Genomic DNA, 17,197 nt, shown 5'->3' with positions numbered 1-17,197 from the left:
AGAAAGAGATGGATTTTCTTTCCCCACGTGCCTTTTAAGGATCCATTCAGGAGCCTGGAAGACACTTTTCCTGCAGACTGACCTAGTTCCACATTTTTGAGCCATGCAGAATGGTGATCCACCAGGCCAAGAAAAGGTGTATTCAAAACATGTCCAATCCAAGGTTATCTCCCAAGTCAAAGGAAGGGATCTGGAAAACAAAACAAACTTAACACCTGATGTTGCATGCTCACAGGTTTGGCTCTGGGATGCTGAAAGCTGTGCGTGCCCTTGGGCAGATGGGCCAGGCAAATTTAGTTTTGACCTAAATTGGCTTCAATTTTTCAAGTAAGTTCTAAAATCCTGATAAATGATTAAAAAAAAAAAAAAAATCACTGTTCCTCCTTTACCATATCAACCTGGTGAAGCTCAGAATCACCGTTACAGGTAGCAAACCTTGTAAATGGTGGAAGAAAAAACATTTGTGCAGTAATACAAATAAAAAGTCAAGGGATGAAGTGTGTGTATACATACCAAGTAATGGCCTTCAAAGGGATAAAAAGTAGAAATCTGATAGAGAATTAAACTCTTCAATCGCTAAGCACCGAGAAAAGTGGTAGAAGAAGAAACCAGGAAAAAATGGACACTCTGGAAAGTCTTAAACAACAAACCCAACAAAATCAGAAGAAAATGGTTTAGAAGAGCCTTTAAAATGAGTTTTATTGTCAGAATTTTACAAGTAGCCTTCAGTGGCATCATACAAGAAGAACTCTGTTGCAAAACTCTAATAAATAGTCTGCCCCAAGTCCCAAAATATTTTTTGAAATAAAATAAAAACCAAACTTAAAAGAGAATAAAAGCAAGACTTCAGGATGCTCAGAGATGTTAGCAATATTTCCCATTTACAAATAATATCAGGCATTATATAAATCTCCTTCATACAAGTCATTAAAAAACCCAAGACATTCTAAACCTTTACAAAAGCACTCCAGAAATAGTTCCAAAGAGATCCATTTCCATGACAAAACATTAGAGAAGAACTCCATGGGGATTAGCATCACAAATGAAGTTTGAGGTTGAAGTGTAGTGTGTACTTGTGTGGAGCAAGATTAAAGAGCATGAAAAAAGGATTTGAAAAGAGCGTGGAAGTTTCTGTGACAAGACTATGCCCAATGATTTTAATCTGTCTATTTGAGAATGTGGTAAAGGGGAGGGAGTGGATGCTCTTGAAATTAACCTCCAAATATACTGCACTTTATGCAAGGCAATATTTTTTAAGGTAGTGACTGTATACTCAGAAGGGAGTAGAAAAGGTTTCTCAGCATGCTGCACAGTTCCAATGCCTGTGCAAACTGCAGCGCTTAAAAGTCGTTTTCTGACACCTAAAAGGTATTTTCTAGAGAGGTAACACGTTGTGGCAAGTTAGCTGTTCCTTCAAAGAACAAGAAATTAACTTTCTTGGCATGAGGCAGTTTGGGAAATCTCATGCTACACAGTTTCACTGGGGATTGGGGATTTCAGAGCTCCAATCCTATCCCAGTAGTTTGAAAAATACACTTCTCTAATTTACCTTTACATCTGTCTACCATAGTAAAAGATTTATAAGACCTCTCATGTAATAAAACACAAGTTGAATAAACATTTCTCAAATCTGTTGTGATTTGAGAAGTCCGGAGAAATGGAATGGGAAGGCAGGTGCACGGAGAGGGTTTATGTGGATTTTTATGGAAACACTTCAGGGGAAAGAAATCTTAATCTCTTTACAACTTCAGCCTAAGTCTTCTGCACATATGCAAGTAACAGATTCCCCTGGAAGGGAAGGGGACTATACTTAAGCAGTACAGCAACACTACTCAGTATCTCTCAGCCTGCCTGATACAGCATGAACTGCAGCATGCCTAGTTTTGCTGTTCGTAGTTACTTGCAGCCATTGTTTCCACGGGAAACAAAGGCTACCAGAAATGCTAATGCAATAGATGTGTGATAATATGCCTCACCCATGGCCCACGTCTCTAGTCTCTCTCCAAATATTATGATGCTGGTTGTACTGTACCATACACTATGGACACGCGTTCTCTGTAATGTATGGGAAGGTAGCACTAGCAATCAAGCGCAAATTGCTAAGGAGACACCTAAAACATTGCATTACATCCCCTTGTCTGTGGCATACTTCAGAAAACAATGTAAGAAGAGCAGTAAAATAAACATTTCTTTCTAATTTTCTAGATGTCATAATATTTGCCAAAGCTGCAAGGAAAAGCAGATTACCTGAAACAGAGAGAAAGGAGTTGATGGAAACAGAGGCAGATGGAACAGCAAGCCTGATCCTGCCTCCAAATCATTTTGTACATAACAGATAAAGAGACAATGTGCAAAAAATAGACATTCACATTTTAGCAGTTAAACTTTTATTTTACCTTTTTAAAATTATTTACTTTGTTTTTCTACAAAAGGCAGACATTGATTGTTGATCTGCAATTGTTCTGAGTGCGCGCAGAGATGCAAAAAAGGGTTATTGGAGGATGAAGGGCAGGGAAGTGCTCTGACTATACTTTCACATGTCATGATTAAGGTGGCATTAAAGCTTAAGTCCCAGTAATAATATTCATAACAGATAGTTTCCTTCCCCGTACACTGTTCTCAGTTCATATCAATTGTGTTGAAAACCCATTCGGTGAATTTCTTCAGTTTCTCAGTTGCATTCTGGGATTCCTCCTGTAACCTCAAGTTGTCTTCCCGCAAATGTTGCACTTCAGCCTGAAGGCTGGCCTTGTCCTCTTTTTCCTTAGGCATGAAGAAAAAAATACAGATCTTAGTGGAAATTTTAGGTCATGCTTCCTAACTATATAGAGAGACAAGAATCTCTTAAGAGAGCATAAGTTTCTTTTTTTTATAAGGACTTTATGTGCAGTAACACATGGTTTTATATCTAAGGGACATTTGTGACATTTCATTCCTCACTTTTTGCTTGAATGAGTAGGATTTCTCTATATTAAATTCTAATACAGAAGATAGTTCCCCAAGTGATGAAATAAAATTGGGCATGCCCTGTATGTACAACACATATATACAACTGCAGATGGTTAACTAAATAAGGGATAGGAAATATTCCTGCAAATACTTCCCCAGCTAAGAGACTTTTTGTCTGATCACAGCAGATCCTTCTTGGACCAAGCAGGCAGTAACACAATACAGTAAGTTTCCACAGTAGAAATTATATGTTTAGGTAATACTCTCACTTTTCAACATCAGCAGCATATATTTACATGGACTAACTTAAAGCCTTTCGCAGTGTCACCTGAATTCAGACTGGAGGTACTCTGAATCACCCTCCTAATTTAAGTGGAGGAACCAGATGCCTACAAATTTAGACACTCCACCTTAGCTTTGCATAATTAGAAGTATGGCCTGCGAAAAGTAGCAAAGAAATGTCTTTCTCATACAAGGATGAGGCTGTCACAGGCATGGTAAAGCAGGATTACATAGTTATTAGCATCACCTACCAGCACTAAATATATGTCTTAGAGATTTTCTGTAGATGAAATGTTTACCTTCCTTAAATCCTCTTGCAACATCTTCAGCAAACCTTCCAGCTGGTCCACTTTAGAGGCGAGAGTTGGAGGAGATTCTTTACTGTTGAAAGCAGGAAACAAGAATAGGTACTGATATGACTTACAGTCTTCACATAGGGTAGCTAACAGCCTTGTCTATACCAAGTGGCTTTATGTAGGTATGCACTCAGGTACACTAAGAATTCACAAAACGAACAAAAAGAACCTAACAAAGAGCACATGGAACACATGCAGCACATTAATCCACAGAACAAATTTAACTCGTTATTAATTGGGGCCATCCTATCACTTAACTTCTCTCTACTTCTGCTCATTATATGTGCCTTGAATTACCACTGCTTTGGACACATTCATGAATGTCTCAGACAACCTGCAAAAAGGTTCAACTGTACTTAAGATTCTTCTGGTTTCACTTCCCACCACCATCTTCATGAGAACTTGCGAAGGGTTCTGTGAAGCCCGGAGATGGCTTCCAAATAAAGGTGTTGCTACTCTTTTCCTTGGTTTGTAGCTGAGGAAGCCTGCCTATCTGGTGTATTTACTTACCCTGTATAAGGCTTTATCTGTGCAGTAAGCTGGTCCTCAGCCTGATCACCACTGGAGGCAGCGCTCACAGGTCTGTGATTTTCATCAGCAGCAGCAAAGAATGAAGCTCGCTGAACTGAGAAGGCAAACATACAGAGAAAAACAAAGGCAGCAGTAATGATTATCTGTTTATGCATGCTACAGTGCAACAGCTACACCGCAGGATCTCAAAGCAATCTAAGTCTGTTTCAAGCAAGGTAAAGTGATGATACGACATACCAATATCCACTTGACAGAAGCAAACAGGCATTGCAAGTGTTTGCACCAGGTTCTCCACTGTATTGGATTCAACAAGCAAGCACTGCATGCTCACACAGATCATGCATCACCCTCAGGCTAAGAATCTCTCCAGGAGGGAGATGCTAAAGAGGGCAAAGCAGAGATACTCTGGCGGTGCTCACAGAGTCCACCCAAGGCCAGTTCCAAGAGAGGCAAGAAGCCAAGCTGGAACAACAAGAGCTGTGCCGAACTTCCTGGGTACAACTGCATGACACTACCCAATAGCTCAGTGACTACATTTAGCTTCCTTCACTCCATAAAGGATCGCTTTGTCTTGAGGAAAGAAAAGCTCGCTATGCACAACTTACATGTGGAAAGTAAAATGACCAATGTAATTTTTTAGAACTTGAAATTTTTTCCTTATGCCTTAGAAAACATTTTCAGATTGAAACATGAAACCTCTTTCCTGCCTTACGTCTACACTTTTTTGTCCTGTAACTGCTCAGATGTTTTAACACATCTCTAAATCACTGTCACATGATGTGACTGTGAACTCCCAACTGGGCCTACCTCTGGAGTTTCCTAGCACAAACAGTAACATAAACACTTTTTAGTTTAATAAATTAACATCTCTCTCCCTCAGCAGCTGCTGGTCTCTCACTGGAAATAGAACAGTATCATCCTTTTCTGCTGGGCAAATTTTTATTCTATGCTTTCAACAAGGCTAAAATTAATGTGCCTTGGTGTTTGATGGTATTTTTCCTGCTCCCCTCTTTTTTCCTTTGAATGAAAATACTGAAGGTTGGTGTAGCTCAGGGATCCAGGCAGCTTTTGTTTCAGCTGGTTGCAGATACCACTATTTGTAACTGCAGGGGCTTGTGCTGAAGACACCAACCAACAATGTAGAAGAAAGGTGTCCAGGATCACAAATCAGAATTTAGGCTGCTTGGTACTTGTCAACCCCTACTGGCACCTGGCAGAGACTAGAGACTGGGATTATATTGACATCAGACAGCTGTTCCCTCTCCAAGTCAAATCTGAATATATTTTTACAGCGGTGAGATGAAGGTGCCAGCCAACACATTACCCCAGCTTTTCTTCATCTGAGCTGTCAGTTTGTTACCTTCACCACACTGACTTTGTTCACACGTCTAAAGAGAAACACAAGTGAGTTTGGGACCTACAAAAGCGAGGGATTCAGGTTAATGAGGACAGTCAAATAAATCTAACCAAAAAAGGGGATCTTTTAAACAGAAATTCCTGACCACTGTGAAATGCACTAAAACCTGGGTTTCATCCCTATGTGGTGGTAAAAAACCAATCACAACAAATTAATCTCGTCTTGAGGACTAAGGCTTACTTTGAATACTCTTTCCCAAGACTGCAGAGCAGAAATATGAGACATGCTGATCCTACCACTCCTATGGCAATAGAGCAGAGCACACATGTACATCTTGAACACCAGCTTAGACAAGCACTGCCTTAATGATGTATATGGCTACTATCAGAGAACAGCCAAGAAAGGAAGTTACTTCACAGCCTTCTCCAACCATGTAGAATAATGTCTAAAAGATTCAGGATCAGCAAAAACACTTTCATGAAGGTGGGACAGCATTTATGCAGAGATTAGGAAAAGGCACTTCTGTTTAATGCACCTAGAAGACTTTTCCGTTGGATTATATTAACTGTAAGGTAAACTCCCTTTGGGCTGAAGTCTATTTAATTTTAAATTCAAATACATCTAGGCAGCTTATAGTTCTCTTCAGTTTACTAAGTGTCAAGGAGATGGAAAGCGCCATAGGATGAAATGACACTTATGTGCAAGTCTACGTATTCAGCGTATGCAAAGGGAAGAACAGCAATGGAAAAGTATATAACAACAAAGCATATTTCCCAAATTACCTTGGCAGCGCACTTCAGCTGTACTACAGAAACTTCTTGCTAGTGCAGTAAGCAAGCAATCATTAATGTACTCATATGCTTTTCCCCTGCTATTTGACTTTACTTTTGCACTTTCGTGTCAGATGTCTTTTCCACTCTAGCTGTGATGTCTGCAACTGCTCAAAATGAGAAGTAGCCAGCTTCACTGAGATTTGGCTGAACCATAGCACAGAGGGATTCCAGTATGAAGAAATGGTATCTGAGTATTACATACAAAGTTTTAGGCTCTTAAGACTCGAGTTGCTATTTTAAATGAGCTTAAGCTTCAGACTAAGTAGAAAACACCCAAACCCACTCCTTAATGAAGCATGCACAAAGACCAGCTTTCTAAATATTATATTCTGCAAACTTACCTTCAAAGGCTTTGGCAGCATCTACCAAGTTTGACCAGTCCAGATCAGAGGCAGAATCAGGTAATGGCATAAGACCAGGGTCTGGCATGGGCTGCCGTCTTTGCTCCTGGATATCTGTGAGGGAGCTGTCTGAGGCAGAAAACTCTCCTAGAGTAATGCAGAACAAATTATAAACTCCATTGAAAAAAACCCAAACAAATTCCTTTCTTAATACTAATGCATCCCTATTTTTAATTTTTCTGGGATAGCACTTCTGGAACCAGAACTCAGTATAATGTTTGATCAACTGTAACTGACCAGGTACAGCATGTTACAAGCCTGTTTTCTGAGACAGTGCTTCTCACCAGGGCATTCAGCTCCCTTCTAACCTGTCTGAATCTTTGCAGCTTAGCACTTCAAAAGCCAATCTCTGCCCCCCGCCAGCACTGGGGCCAGAGGCAGTACTCTTCTACCCAATGATTCCTGCTTCTGCACAAGCTGAAGATACTTTGGAGGGCTCTGCAGCTTGCTGGGGCTTCTACACTCCGTGGCACCTATCTGCTCCTGTAAACATACAAAATTGTGAGGGTTTTTTTTTTCCCCTCTCTTTACAGACTCATAAACCAATGGGAGCAAACTAAGGCCTACCAAGATGAATCAGAACAAGAAAACCCTTAAAATTACTTCCAAAGCACTGCTTATCTCTCAGCACTTTAGTGAAACCTCTTGATCTTTACTGAAAAATACCCACACCCATCCATAAGTTGGTACACGGCCCACTACGGAAAAAACACTGGCAAGCTCGAAAGAAGGATATAAGGTCCCTGTAATTTTTGTGCAAACTGGTGCCTAGAAAAGTGAAACACTTGAGTTATTGCCACTAATTAGGGAAAGACCAAATTGTGAACCAACAATTACCTACTTTATTTCAATTTACTGACTGGACAATCAAAAAATGCACAATGCCTGGTCAGTCAGCACACGTGTAAGCTCAGAAGCAGCAACAACTCACTTCCTCATGCCCTCTGTCAAGGCATAAAGAAAGTTTTGAAAAATTTGTGGGTGGTATTAGAAGCACCAGAGATGTAGGGGTGAGAAGATGGACTGGGCACCTGGGAGAAGGCTGCAGAGAAGAACGGTATAGTGAAGAATCCATTTGGACCAGAGAGAACAGAAAGACAGCGTGGTGGGCAGGATACAAGCCCATTGGAAGACAAATGCCACTAGCTGTGTGGCTTACTGTTGCCTTTATTTTTTGGTAGTCTAATAACTATATAACTTCAACAACTAGAATAACTTTCTAGTAACTTTAGCCAAATAATATTGCTGCCTGGGAACCAATGACCAGAAAAGCTACGCTGCATTCATTCCTTTGCTCAAAAATCTTGAATTTTTTTTTTGTGTGTCTGTGTTTACTTTTTATAAATGGAAGTTCAGCTCAATATTAACACTGAGGATTCTTGCATCATCTTCCAAAACGAGGGCAGTTATTTGAAAAGTTCTTAACATAAAAATATTTTACAATTAGTGAAAAGATACACAGAATTAGAAGAAAAAACTTACCATATGAAAAATTACCTATTTTAAAAGTGTGAGTTGGATTGTTAATTAAGACAGGAGTAAATAAGAATATTTTTAGCTCATTGTTTTCCCTCTTCAAAACAAATGAAGGTGCTCTGGAATAGCTGTTCTTTGTTATTAAGATCTTTGAATTAAAAGAATTTTGAATAGCTGGAAGCCAACAAATACTTGTGGTATTAAATATCCAACTGTACTTAATCCTTCTCTCAGCAAAGGCATGTGTAGGGCGGAGACAATTCGTGTGCCACTCAAATAGGTGGTCCTTTTATCATGCAGGCCTACATTTTATAGAAAACAGAAAATCTTATTTTGTTGACAAATGTAGAAAGCTTATGTGGTAGGAGGAGTAACTGGTTTGGTGTGGAAGAGAATGTGACAGTGAAAGAAGGTTTTGTGGTTTTCTTTTCGGAAAATATAGGCATCTAATTGAAGAGACCGAGTGCTGCTTTCCACTTCTACTCAGATGGCATCATTAATCTTCTGACCCCAAACCCTAAGAAGCCAAATCCACCAGCCACTTACAAGTGTAACCAAGTCTGCAAAGTTATTTTAGTGCATATAAAAAGCAGAAGTGAAGAGAGCTCAGTTTCCTAACTCTTATGCAAGAAACGTTATACAGAAACAACAGCTCATGAAAATGTCAGGTTCAACACTAAAAACTGATGCCTGGTGATCACAGACAGATGAAAAGAACTTAAAATAGATTTCTTCAGCAGCCTTCACTGTCAAATGTATCCGGTGTATCTAAATACAGACCATGCTTAGGGCCCACTATAGTGAGTTGAATCTATTGATAGCCTTGCATTTTCCTCTTGAAACATACCAAGACATGAATAAATCAGAGCAGACATGTACTTCTTCAGAAAACATTGCAGAATCCTACACTGTGAGATCTAGCTCTATTTCTGGAAAACCCATTTAGTACACATTTAATTATGAGGTACAGCGGGAACCTGTGAAAATTCCCTTTCTCACCAACTGAGACATTCACATGCAGCAACACACAACCTATCAGATAATCCTACTGAGATTTTTCAGTAAACTGATGAGGGAAAGCTGAGTGCCTTCTTGATAGCAGTTTACCAAGTAACTTTTTCTCGTTAGCTGTTGATGTGTGACTAAAATAAGTAACTCAAGTCCTGTAAAATGAATAGGGTAAGGGAGTGAATTTAAAAACAGTTGGTGCAATAAAAGCAGTATCTGGTGTAGTTGTACATCCAAATGTCCACTAGTATTTATCCACTTTTATATCATTATTTTCCTAATAGTATTTTGTTCTCATAATCCCACACTAAAGGAACTGACACCTGAAGTTGTCACTGCTGGACAACCAGGCATACATTATTTGCTGATTGGTCCAACTAGTCCAGATGACTCCTGGAAGAAATGGTGCAAACTTACAGCCAATGAGGCAAATTTTTGCGCTCCCTCCACAAGGTAACTGCATGACCAGTCATGCAGTCTTACTATACCTACTGAAGTGAGGAAAAAAAAAATTTCCCATCCTATTTTATGTTTTCAGGCATGTGACTTGACTCTCCTCATTTTAGCAAGATCAAGATGGAAGTACTAATTGCTCTAACAAACATTTTCCCTTAACATGACTCACAAAGGATTCCTCTGAAAGTAGAAAAATGGGAAATACACTTACCATGTAGTGATTTCATTCCCAAAGTATATGATGGTCTCCGTAATGGCAGCGACTTTGGGAGAGAAGGGTACGTGCTGGTGAATAGTACATCATTTGGCATGGCTTGGTCCAAGAGCGAGGCCCGCGAGGTGAAGAAGTGGTCCCTTTGACCACTGTAAATACTCTCATCTGACAAAGTCCTTTGCAAGGCACGCCTTGTAGTAGGAGTGCTGGGAAAGGGAGACTGACAGGACAGAGTGTGTGACTATACATTCATAAAAACAAATAAAAAGAAATGAGAAAAAAAAATCAATAAAGAAACTTTTGAAGTCTATGTTGAAATTGTTTTTTAATTTTTTTTGTTGTTGTTTAAATAAGAAAGCAAGTATAAACACAGTATTTTTTCAGAGTGGATAGGAAAAAGATCTAAAGGAATCTGCTTTGAAGGAGATTATAACTAGATAACATATATAGGTCTTTTTTAGCCTATCTCACATTCTACCTTTTAAATACCCGTCAAAATTCCCCTGAAGTGGAAATCTCAGGCAGCCCTTGTGGATTCTAGAGCTGACGTGTAGCAGAGATAATGTTTACAGAAACAGACTGAATGCTGCATAAACCAGAGTTCTCCCTTGTGCCCAGGGGAGGCTGCCTTCCTGCAGGCAGAGCACCAGCAAATGCCAACTAATTAAAAGTCTCATATTACTGAACAACTAGGAACGCCCACCACCGCTTTGATTCTTCAGAAGGATTTGAATCAAAATTAAGTAAATAGTCCCATGAGTAAGAGAACTTGTGTCTTACCCCCACCATCATCCCAGCTTCCTCCATGCTCCACATCGGAGAAAGAAATGCTGTGGTTAGCTTGGAGTTACATACTCTCTGGTCAGTGCCAGTGAGCTGCTATCAAAGAACACATAACCATTCTGATCAGCAGAGACACTGATTTTCATGAAACCTGTAGCACCATAACTATCTCTAAGACATAACATTTCTTTATGGTTTGGTTAAAATTTGGTCCAAAGGCTTTCATGAAGAAACGGCAAACAAAAACGGAGGACCTCACCACCCCCATTTGCTGTGTAAACAAGTTTAAACAAAAAAGGAGATAATGAGATTTCCTGAAGGAGTGATTAAACTTTATAAAGAGTTGCTCATTTGCACATAAAAATAGTTCTCTCTTCTCAGAAAAAGGAAAAAAGCCATTTAAACAGACGGTACTCTACTCCTGGGATCAAAATCCTACACTACAAGGTGGGAGAAGAGCGTGGAGGAGGGACTATTGGTACTGTACAGTGGAAGACAATCTGCCAGATTTTTTTTTTCCAAAATGTTACAAATTTTAATATTAAAAGACTGCTGCACGTTTTGGTTTCATGGTTGAGGATCAGAAACAACTAACATTACTTCAAAAAACCTGCTATCATCAAAAGACAAGGAAGGGAAGAGAAGCCATGTCCCATGCCAACTTTCTAATACATCAGATTTTCCCTTCTGCATTGCATCCCTCAGGACATGCCCATCACAGTATGAGGCTTGCATATACACTCTGGTACACAGTTGTCACTATGTTACGTTAAGGATCAAGCCGCTTTTTTATTCTGAAATTCAAAAGCTCAGTCAGCAGGTTCATGTTATGATCCAGTGAAATCTCCCAGTACTTGTCCTGAAGTGGCAAAGGAAAAAAAGAGCTGCTAAGTTAAGCAGCATTTACTTGAGGGTGGTGTAGTTCACTTAGTGTTAAAGAATTAGGAGCTGGAATCACCAGTTAATATCAGACATTGAGATTAAAAGGTTGCACAGATATGAACACCTAATGGAGTTGGAACAGAGGCAATATGAGTAGGAATTGTCTTCTGGTAATAGAGCAGAGGAAAGAGAAAAAGAAAGGTGACTTGTCTGAGAAGATATAATGCATAAGTAGTAGGTAACGAGATAAGGAAGGCTGGGAAGATAATAAAAAGACACACAAAACACAAAATCACAGCCTAGAACAAATTCTACTACCAAACAAAGCCTTTGGCAACCAACAGACAGAAAGGAGGAATATTTTTGGTCTTTGTGCAGTGAACCAATGACAGCTATTATCATTCTCTCTTTTTTTTTTTTTTAAACTGTCAAAAAAATTTATGCTGCAAGAACAACTTTTTTGTAAGATGAAATATAAATCATGCAGTGGGCAGAAATGACAGTTACTTTTAAAATGGTAAAGATATAATTTATTCATGTGATAGAATGTTATTAACCTGCTGGAATTTGCCAAAAGTGTAACCTGAGTTAACGTACTTTCTACAGTCACCAGGAAACAAAGATCAGGGTAAGAATTGATTTGCTAACCCCAAAGCAGAAAACCAACAAACTTGGGAACATACACACTTTTCATGGTCTTCATGTCACCTCTTTAAACAGAATGGAATTTCTTGGAAAGAGAACAATCCCCTTGCTCAAAACAACCAAAAGGAGATGCTCACATCTCCCATGTCCCACTCCCCTCAGAACTACCACAAACCTAAGAAAAAGATGTCTTGCCATTGGCAAAGTTTTTTTTTGCCTCCGTCCTCAAAGGTAATATCTTAAATAATCCGTGTACGGAACCCAGCACTTACAAGCTTCAATGAGCCACTTTGGGTTTCTACAAGCAAAGAAAGAAGTTGCCGCTCTCTCTTCTGCATGGTTGCTGTGGAAACCATTTGGGCTCTAGGTGATGAGCCTGGGCTGTTAAGCACTGACTATACATGGAGACTGTAGAAATCAAGATGTTCTCTTCAAAATGATGGATTTTTAAAATTAATATATGCACTTTTGTGTTATTATACATATTTTGAAACACATCAGGAAATATTTCTAACTATTCTGTATAAATATTTGTTTAAGTTTAGGGAGCATTCTTGGTCCTTGTGCAGTAACAGGATTAGAGAGGCACAAAAGCGTGCTTTTTGCAAGGAGTTTCAATACTGTCAAGAAGTCACTGTCTAGTGATGCAATCAGAGAACAATTCAAATGCATAAGATGACACTACAGGATTTTCCATAAGCCAGCAGTCCTAAATGTTCTTGCAATTTGGCATACTAGTCTCTTTAAATTTCACACAGAACTGTAACATTGCAGTGACTGTAATAATGAAAATTCCCCAAATGTATTTCTCTAGTAGGTAAGTCTGTGACAAACAGATGACTTTCTGTCCATGATGAGAAGTCAGGAAACGCCTTGCATTTTAGTTTCCTGTTAAGGGTGATAATAGAAAAGATCCTATATGAGAAACTCTTGAGTTCAATGCAAAGTCCAACCAAGTAAGCTCTGTATGAATGAACGCTTCAGCTCTGACTGCTTTGAAAGCACTCAGCATTTTCTACAACAGAAATCTTAAGAGCTTCATGGCCTTCATCCTTTTCCAAATTGTGAAGCATTTGCTTTATTAGTTGATACGCCTAGGCAGCAATGAACTCAATCATTAAATTCTTATAAAATATAACTTTACACATTTCTATTTTGTAACAACAGAACTATGACTCGGATCAGAAGAGGACCTCTACACTGCTCTTCACGTATTCTCAGATTTCACTTAACTGCGACAAGAGATAGCCAGATGACAGACTCTCTCTTTAACATACCTTAAAATTCTTCTGGGATTCAGGTGTTGGGCTATCAAGATCTATCAATTTCTTCAGCTCTTCTTCAACAGTGGACTTGGATGCTCGTTTCGGTGATGCTCGTAGATCTCTTGCTGAAGCACGCAGCCGAGGGTGGGCCATTTCATTGCCATCGCTCTGGTGACGTCTTAAATGAAATGGAACAGACACATTCAGGTCTCAAAGCCCTGGGGCAGGAGGCATGAATGAAACAGGAATTATAGCACCCTCAAGACTTCCAAAGAAAAAACCTAGGTGGGGGCACAGAGGAGGGAAGGAGTTTCGCTAATACAGTAGAGCCTCATCTTAATGAATACCTGTGGAAGCAATAAACTTGTTTAAAAATGAAAACTACCAATACACTTAAAGGTTATCATAATACGTTTTCCCAATACGGGACTGAATCTATTAAAATAATGTGTATTCTGTACAAAACTAAATAATGTAAATGTCTTCAAAGAGCCCAAAAGCAGCAAATCCCCATGTTTCTTTAATCATTTAACTGGCTTTTTATAATGCAGTTATCACAAAGTTTCACTATCTCCTTTTGACAGCCAGTTATTGGTAACATCTAGGGATACTGTGCTTGACCCAAGAAAAGTCAAGAAGGGTTGAATTTGAAATAGGATGAACCACTGGCTTTCCAAGTTCTTTTTCATTGTTTTCCATTGGTCCTAAAGGAACAATATTTTCACTACTAAGTTGTTTCTCAATTTCTCTTCCAAAAGAGATGGTTTCAGATTGTAATGCAGAGAGATCTTGGCTTGCTTTAAGCCAGTTAGACTGGATACTGGCAGCAATCTTAGCAAGGCAACATGGAGTGCCACACAGCTAATGCATAGCATGCATGTTACTACTACATGGATGAGAAGCTTAAGGAAAACTCAGGCTCTACATTAAGAGGATTTTTAATATTTGCTCAAAGAGCATTTTGAGTCACCTTTAAGAAGTCCCAAGGAAAGATAAGCTTTAATAGGACTGAAATCCACACAGCTCTCTAGAAACGATTAAAAAAATATCTTTTACAAGTTACAAGGGAATGAGATTAGCTAACTATCAAATATTTAAGCCTAACTGCAGAACTCTAGATTAGAGATTAAGTTCTACACAAGACTAAGCATTCTATTAAATAGTCTTGAGCTCTGCTATACAGAGAAGTGTCACAAATCTCAATGCTTCTTTACAATTAAAGCAAATAACCAAACAAGAGAACCAAAAAACAGTCTTACTTTCTTGAATCCATAAACCCCACTGAGTTTATTGTCCCTTCTGGCTTTTTCCATCCGATGAGATACTTGCTAGTAGCACCCTGGCGAGGGTAGAAAGTCCTAGGACCAGATGAGGAGGAAGAGGAGGAGGAAAAAGAAGGTGCAAGCTGGGGAGAAGTAGCAGAATGAAGCTCTTCTTTAGGTGAGCTTCTGGCACTGGTGAAAACAACTGGGCTGGCAGAGTGTCGTGAGCTCATGGTACTAGGAGAAAAACATAATAAAGACAAAATTTGCCTCAAATGTGTATATATGCACCTTGTTTAACTATTTTTAAAGCAGAACTCTGGGCGCAAGATATTACTCTTATCAATAGTGGGTAGAGTAGCAAAACTAGTTTGCTCTTCTTAAGGGCCTTCCACCAACGTTTCATTAAAAACATCTCACATAGTAATGAAAAATTTTGTAAGCAACCTCTAAGGATGCAACCACTGCCCCCTCATTCCCCTTCATAAATGGGAAATCTAGGGTTCACGGTCATTAGGCAGCTTTAAAGTAATACAAGAGATTGTAACTGAATCAGCAAAGAAGAACCCAAGTCCAACTTCTTGCTGGAATTCCTGGCTGTGGAAAAAAACATTTTTTGAAAGAACTTAAGCAACAGGAAACATCTCTTTCAGACCCCACAACAAACCAGAGAAGAAACCCATACATCTTTCAAAAGAGGGCTTCCTGGATTTTGCCTGAAAATCAGTTACCATTTGCAAAAAAAGACTCTTAAATTGAGAAGTTTGAGCAGGTCTCTAACATATATCACAATTTGCCTAGACAGAAAAAAGAGTTGGGATGACCAACTGCAGCTTATTGTTGGAAGAAGGAGGGGGGCTTTAGATGGGAGCTACTCTTTGATTATGCTGATATTCAAATCTGATGCAACTTGCGTAGTATCAGGAGCACTAGGGCTTAAGACAGTATTTACTATAACAACCTTAAAAGGTCAGGCATTTCTAAGTACAGTTACAGGAAAACTTTGTGTACAGCCTTAATACTGAAATAGTGTTATATATTTGGAGACCAGTTTTCTATCAGCTCTCTACACAACTTAGCCACATTTTCATCCCTGTATCCAACACTGCAAGGAAGGAATTTGAAACAGATGGCCCTGTGGTAAAGAACGGTTTCTGACTGAGAAATAAAAATTAGCTGGAAGGCTGAATAAAGGCACTGAATAATCTCTTCTTTCTTAGCTTAACAGAAAATTCTTCACCACTCTTTTCATATCTTGATAAAACAATGCATTTTCACATCTCTCTCTCTTACTGAAACAGAAAAAAAGAATTTAAGGTTAAATTTATGTTGTCACCTGGGAAATAATCTCACCTACATTTAGCCTTATAGAAGTCAGTTAGTTATCTAATCTATGCCACTTGTCTGGCTTCTGCTGTAGTCAATGGAGAAATATCCTAGGAGGTGATCCTCCTCATCTTAAATTAGATGTCTCAGATCCACAGGGAGAATTAATGCTTTGGAGTTTCTCCTCTCTCTCCACTAACAACAGAAGAAGTCTAAAAAATCACCTTCAAGTATGTTTCATTTTCATATGGCTCAGGTTAAGCACCATGAGTCCCAACAGTTAAGTGCTGTGGATTTAATGAGGAGCCTGAGCTGACTGTAGTCTTTCCACCTCAAACAGCACTGGCTACTGCAGCTCATGCTTCCATCTAATGTACATAGGGATGGCTGTGAAGTCCCTCACATCAGGGGTAAGAGGCATCTCATATGTATGCAAATCAAGTGACAATACTACATATTTTTTATTATATAATTATTTTTTTTCTTCCCTCCATCTGTACATTTGAAAGGCCTATACAAAAGACGGCAGATTGGGAAAATATAGGAAGAGATTTTCCTGTCCATCAAGCCTGTATGTTTGGTGCTGCACATCACAAACTTCGTATTTGTAACAGTGAACAGAATTTATAGCGAGAAAGCAGAGAAAAATAAGAGCTAGGGGGAGAGGCAGTAAATTTCTCTTCATTCCCCCTTTTCTCTTCTTTTTCAATACTGAAAGAAAACTCCTACACATGCTAAGTAAACCAGCCCATCTGTCAGGCATCACCACCGCAAAATTAAACTGCCAAGATTTAGGGAAGACGCACATCTTTAAAGAAAACGTACAGGGCTATTTTTTTTTTTTTCGTCTTTACCCCCTTCTAAATACATTCAAGAAGTGGAGAAGTCTTTTGCTTCAGTGTAGGAAAAGGGAAGTTCCAATCACGTTTCAGAATTCTTTAATCCATCAGGCAGTTCTCAAGCAAGTGCTAGCTGTGAGAAAACATTTCTTGATAAAAACCAGTAACAACTCCTAGATAGGCTGGTAGTGTTGATCCTTAATATTACTAGGCAAAGAGGGTAAAAAATGATGTTCAGTATGCTCTACATAAAATTTATATATAAAATGCAGATGTATATCTAATAAAATGTTATTTTATTAGATATCCTATTGTATACACATATTGTGTAT

At 39.0% G+C, this 17,197-nt stretch overlaps 1 protein-coding gene across 2 annotated transcripts in view; it reads right to left on the bottom strand.

The window, feature by feature from the left end:
* Positions 1-673: 673 nt before the first annotated feature.
* Positions 674-17,197, bottom strand: part of SIPA1L1 (signal-induced proliferation-associated 1 like 1) — an 80,228-nt gene continuing 63,704 nt past the window's right edge. The window contains exons 14-20 of one of the 2 annotated variants that reach the window (XM_010566476.1): positions 14,698-14,937; positions 13,451-13,616; positions 9,861-10,104; positions 6,650-6,796; positions 4,098-4,212; positions 3,531-3,612; positions 674-2,763 (exon numbers count right to left, since the gene is read on the bottom strand). In XM_010566476.1, coding sequence (XP_010564778.1) covers positions 2,620-2,763; positions 3,531-3,612; positions 4,098-4,212; positions 6,650-6,796; positions 9,861-10,104; positions 13,451-13,616; positions 14,698-14,937 — 1,138 coding nt within the window. In that variant the 3' untranslated portion in view covers positions 674-2,619. The remainder of the gene's footprint in view (positions 2,764-3,530; positions 3,613-4,097; positions 4,213-6,649; positions 6,797-9,860; positions 10,105-13,450; positions 13,617-14,697; positions 14,938-17,197) is intronic. The other variant, XM_010566477.1, reaches the window with a different exon arrangement.

This window comes from Haliaeetus leucocephalus, unplaced genomic scaffold, assembly GCF_000737465.1.
Source record: "Haliaeetus leucocephalus isolate CR32 unplaced genomic scaffold, Haliaeetus_leucocephalus-4.0 Scaffold213, whole genome shotgun sequence".
Taxonomy (NCBI): Eukaryota; Metazoa; Chordata; class Aves; order Accipitriformes; family Accipitridae; genus Haliaeetus; species Haliaeetus leucocephalus.
This window is presented reverse-complemented; position numbering and strand designations above follow the sequence as displayed.